Raw genomic sequence first — 3,200 nt, 5'->3', positions numbered from 1 at the left:
ACTAAATTGAGTTGGTTTAGGAATTAATTAACTTACCAATTTATTTAAATAAATGTTAAAAGTTTGAATGTGGCTGTAACAAATCAGATATTATTGAAAACCATAAAAAAATTAAATAAAAGATGATCCCAAAAAAAGAATAGATTATTTATATTTCTTTTGTATTTATTTATCTATTACAAAGACGTCTTGACTTTTGACCATATGCATTTCTATTTTAATCATATAACTTGCCCTTCTTTTAGGAAGTTTGTCTATTATGAACCCTTGACATGAGATTCACTCTTATTTACATGCTTATGAAACTTACAAGACTTGGAGAGATAACTGCCACTTGGTCAAAAAGATTGCTAGGTGGGTTTACTTTTTGTGTTAGTGGTTGCTTAATTGTGTTGGTGTTGTTCAAGTAGAAGGGACAACTGAGAGTTCCAAGCGACCGGTCCATTCTTCACCGGGCTTCAAGGTGATTGGTTTTTCAACTGCTGCGCCATCAACACACAGCATCTGCTTGTACTCTTCATCCCCTAAATCACCCACTGCCTTCGCTTTTTTCTCCCATGGATTCCAAACAACTACCCAATACAATTACAATTTTTATGTTTAACGTCACATTTTAATTAATGGTAAAACTATACAGTGGTAACTATACAAGTGTCGTTAAAATTAAAGATAATATATATTTTTTGTCAAGGAACTTGCTAAAAATTTTAAAAATATTTTTAAGTTTTATTTTATTTTAATTTTATCCTAAAAATTTTTGTTTTATACTAAATATACTCCTGACAGTTAAATTTTCAAAAAATTTAGGACTAATTTAAAAATAATTTTACAAGAATAACCATCAACACAAACAAACCAAAGATAGTTATCATGTATTATTGTTGGATTAATCTTAATTTTTTTGAAATTTTAACTATCAAAAATATATTTAATACAAATAAAAAAAAATTGGAATAAAAATAAAACAAAATAAATTTAGGAGTATTTTTAAAATTTTTGACAAATTTTAAAAATAATAAATATATTTTATTTTAAAATTAAAGTTATATTTTTATAATATTTTTTTAGCAACACTTTTTAAAAAACATAGCTAAATAATAAAAAGACATTACTTTAATTTTAATAATACTTTTTGAAACACCATAACTTAGTTAGCCATCATAGCATAAGGTATACACAAAACTATATATATAAAATAGGAAGAGTTTTAAGTATACCGAAAATACTGATGTTCCAGTTATTTTAACCGTTGATCTGAATTATAAAAAATATATATAATATATATTAATTAAAATTAATAGTTTAAACAACTAAAATACTGGTATTCTCGGTATACTTAAAATTTTTCCTATAAAATAAGCAGAATAAGAATGAAATGGTTACATAAATGGATTCATTTTCCTAAAAATACAAATGTTATGTGTGAATAAATCTTACCAACATCTGGGAGTCCGTCCTTCCTTATTACAAATGTTCGCTTTCTTTCATGATCAAGAACTGCTACCGTATTGCAAGAATCAAGATACACTCGGTCCACCTAAACATGGAAATTAAAAGAAATTAAATAATAATAATAATAGAGAGTATCTTAGGCTTAGCAAGCTGATTCAATCTTAGGCCCGGGTAGATACACATAACAAGAATTCATGAAGTGAACGAAAATGTGACCTCTGATTCAAATGTTAAAGCATCTCCTTGTTCTGTGAAGCGTTCTTTTTGATATAGATTGTCAAGGTAGTCCAGAGTTTCCAGCCCTTCCACTCTCACTTCACTGATCAACATGTTCATTCAAATATTAACATTACAACTCATTTAAGATTAATATTCAGAATCACAAGATTAAGGACCTGATATCAGAGATAGATAAATATGTATGGTAAGCGAAGGAGAAGCTAAATGGCTTGCTATTCACATTCCTCACGCGAGATATTATACTTAGGTACCCTTCTGCTGCCAGTGACACCCTTAGCCTAAACTCAAAGCTGCACAAAATAATAACTTAATATCACTCACTATTCACTATATAATTCTATATAATGTTAAAGAAATGATGGATTGTTATTACTACCTATGTGGCCATATTTTGAGATCATCTTCGGATGGTTTGAGTAGCAAGTCAATATGAGGTTTTGCATTGGATTCATTAGGAAGAGGTGGAGGATTTTGATCAATGATCCACATCCTGTTCCTCGCAAATCCATGTTGCTCTAATGATCCACGGTTTCCAAACTGGGTATAAAAAAAGTAATTAAGCACATCTATGATTGTATTACGTAATTCATTAATAGAGATTCATTACTATATTTATATATATACCTGTGGAAAACAGATTGGAATTCCTCCTCTGACTGCTTTAGGAGGATTAAATATTGCCTGAAAAGGAAGGACCAATTCATTGAGGATTAATTAACAATTTTTAATTTTCTGAAATGACAAACATTTAATTAATTACCTTAGAACTAGTGAACAATAACTCTTCACCCCGTTCTGTTTTCCATGAAAGAACCTGTCCTCCGTGCAAACTAACCTGGAGAAAGATCTCATAACACTTATCATCATCATCATGAGATTAAAAAATCAACAGAAAATGATAAGAGTGAGTAACGCACCCTTGCTGAAGCTCCTCGATTGTTTCGAAGAATGACTTGCTCTATTCCATTCCTGTCCTTGCTAACTTCAACCCCACCTCTCCCATCACTTTCTCCTCCTTGTTGATTCATCTCCAAACTCCACACACAATTTGGGACCAAACAAGTATATGAACAAGTGAGGTACCTCTGATCTGTCCAACTTTAATTTGCTGAGGTGACGGAATTGGGTCAGCTGTCACGGAAGCAGGTGAAAAATCATGAGCTTCCTATGATTACTTTCTTGTGAAAACTAAACCCAAACGACCAACTCTCAACAACCTTAATCAGCACACGGATCCACAACCCAGAAACAGAACCTAATAACCGAATTCAACTCTAATTGTTTTAACCTGTCCAAAGAGAGATAACAGAGCAATAAAACTTTAGGCACCGCCACCTCCAAACCGTTACTTTAAATTTCAGTTATGACTTATGTGACAGAGTCTAACATAGGAACAAGACATTGAAAAATCGTGAATCAAACGCCTTTCAGAGTCGAAAGTCAATTCTAAACACCAAACTGTTTTAGATAAAATGGTGTATCTTGTTTTCTTTGTTTATCAAATTTGG

At 31.1% G+C, this 3,200-nt stretch overlaps 1 protein-coding gene across 1 annotated transcript; it reads right to left on the bottom strand.

The window, feature by feature from the left end:
* Window positions 1-123: 123 nt before the first annotated feature.
* Window positions 124-3,186, bottom strand: LOC107488302 (putative glucose-6-phosphate 1-epimerase). The gene is made up of 8 exons (XM_021142297.2): window positions 2,610-3,186; window positions 2,453-2,527; window positions 2,317-2,373; window positions 2,069-2,229; window positions 1,848-1,982; window positions 1,669-1,771; window positions 1,438-1,537; window positions 124-572 (listed from the first exon to the last, which is right to left on the bottom strand). Exons 1-8 carry the CDS (start codon window positions 2,718-2,720, stop codon window positions 403-405), a joined length of 912 nt encoding a protein of 303 aa, XP_020997956.1. The 5' UTR covers window positions 2,721-3,186; the 3' UTR covers window positions 124-402.
* Window positions 3,187-3,200: the final 14 nt, after the last annotated feature.

Source organism: Arachis duranensis, chromosome 5, assembly GCF_000817695.3.
Source record: "Arachis duranensis cultivar V14167 chromosome 5, aradu.V14167.gnm2.J7QH, whole genome shotgun sequence".
Lineage (NCBI taxonomy): Eukaryota > Viridiplantae > Streptophyta > Magnoliopsida > Fabales > Fabaceae > Arachis > Arachis duranensis.
This window is presented reverse-complemented; position numbering and strand designations above follow the sequence as displayed.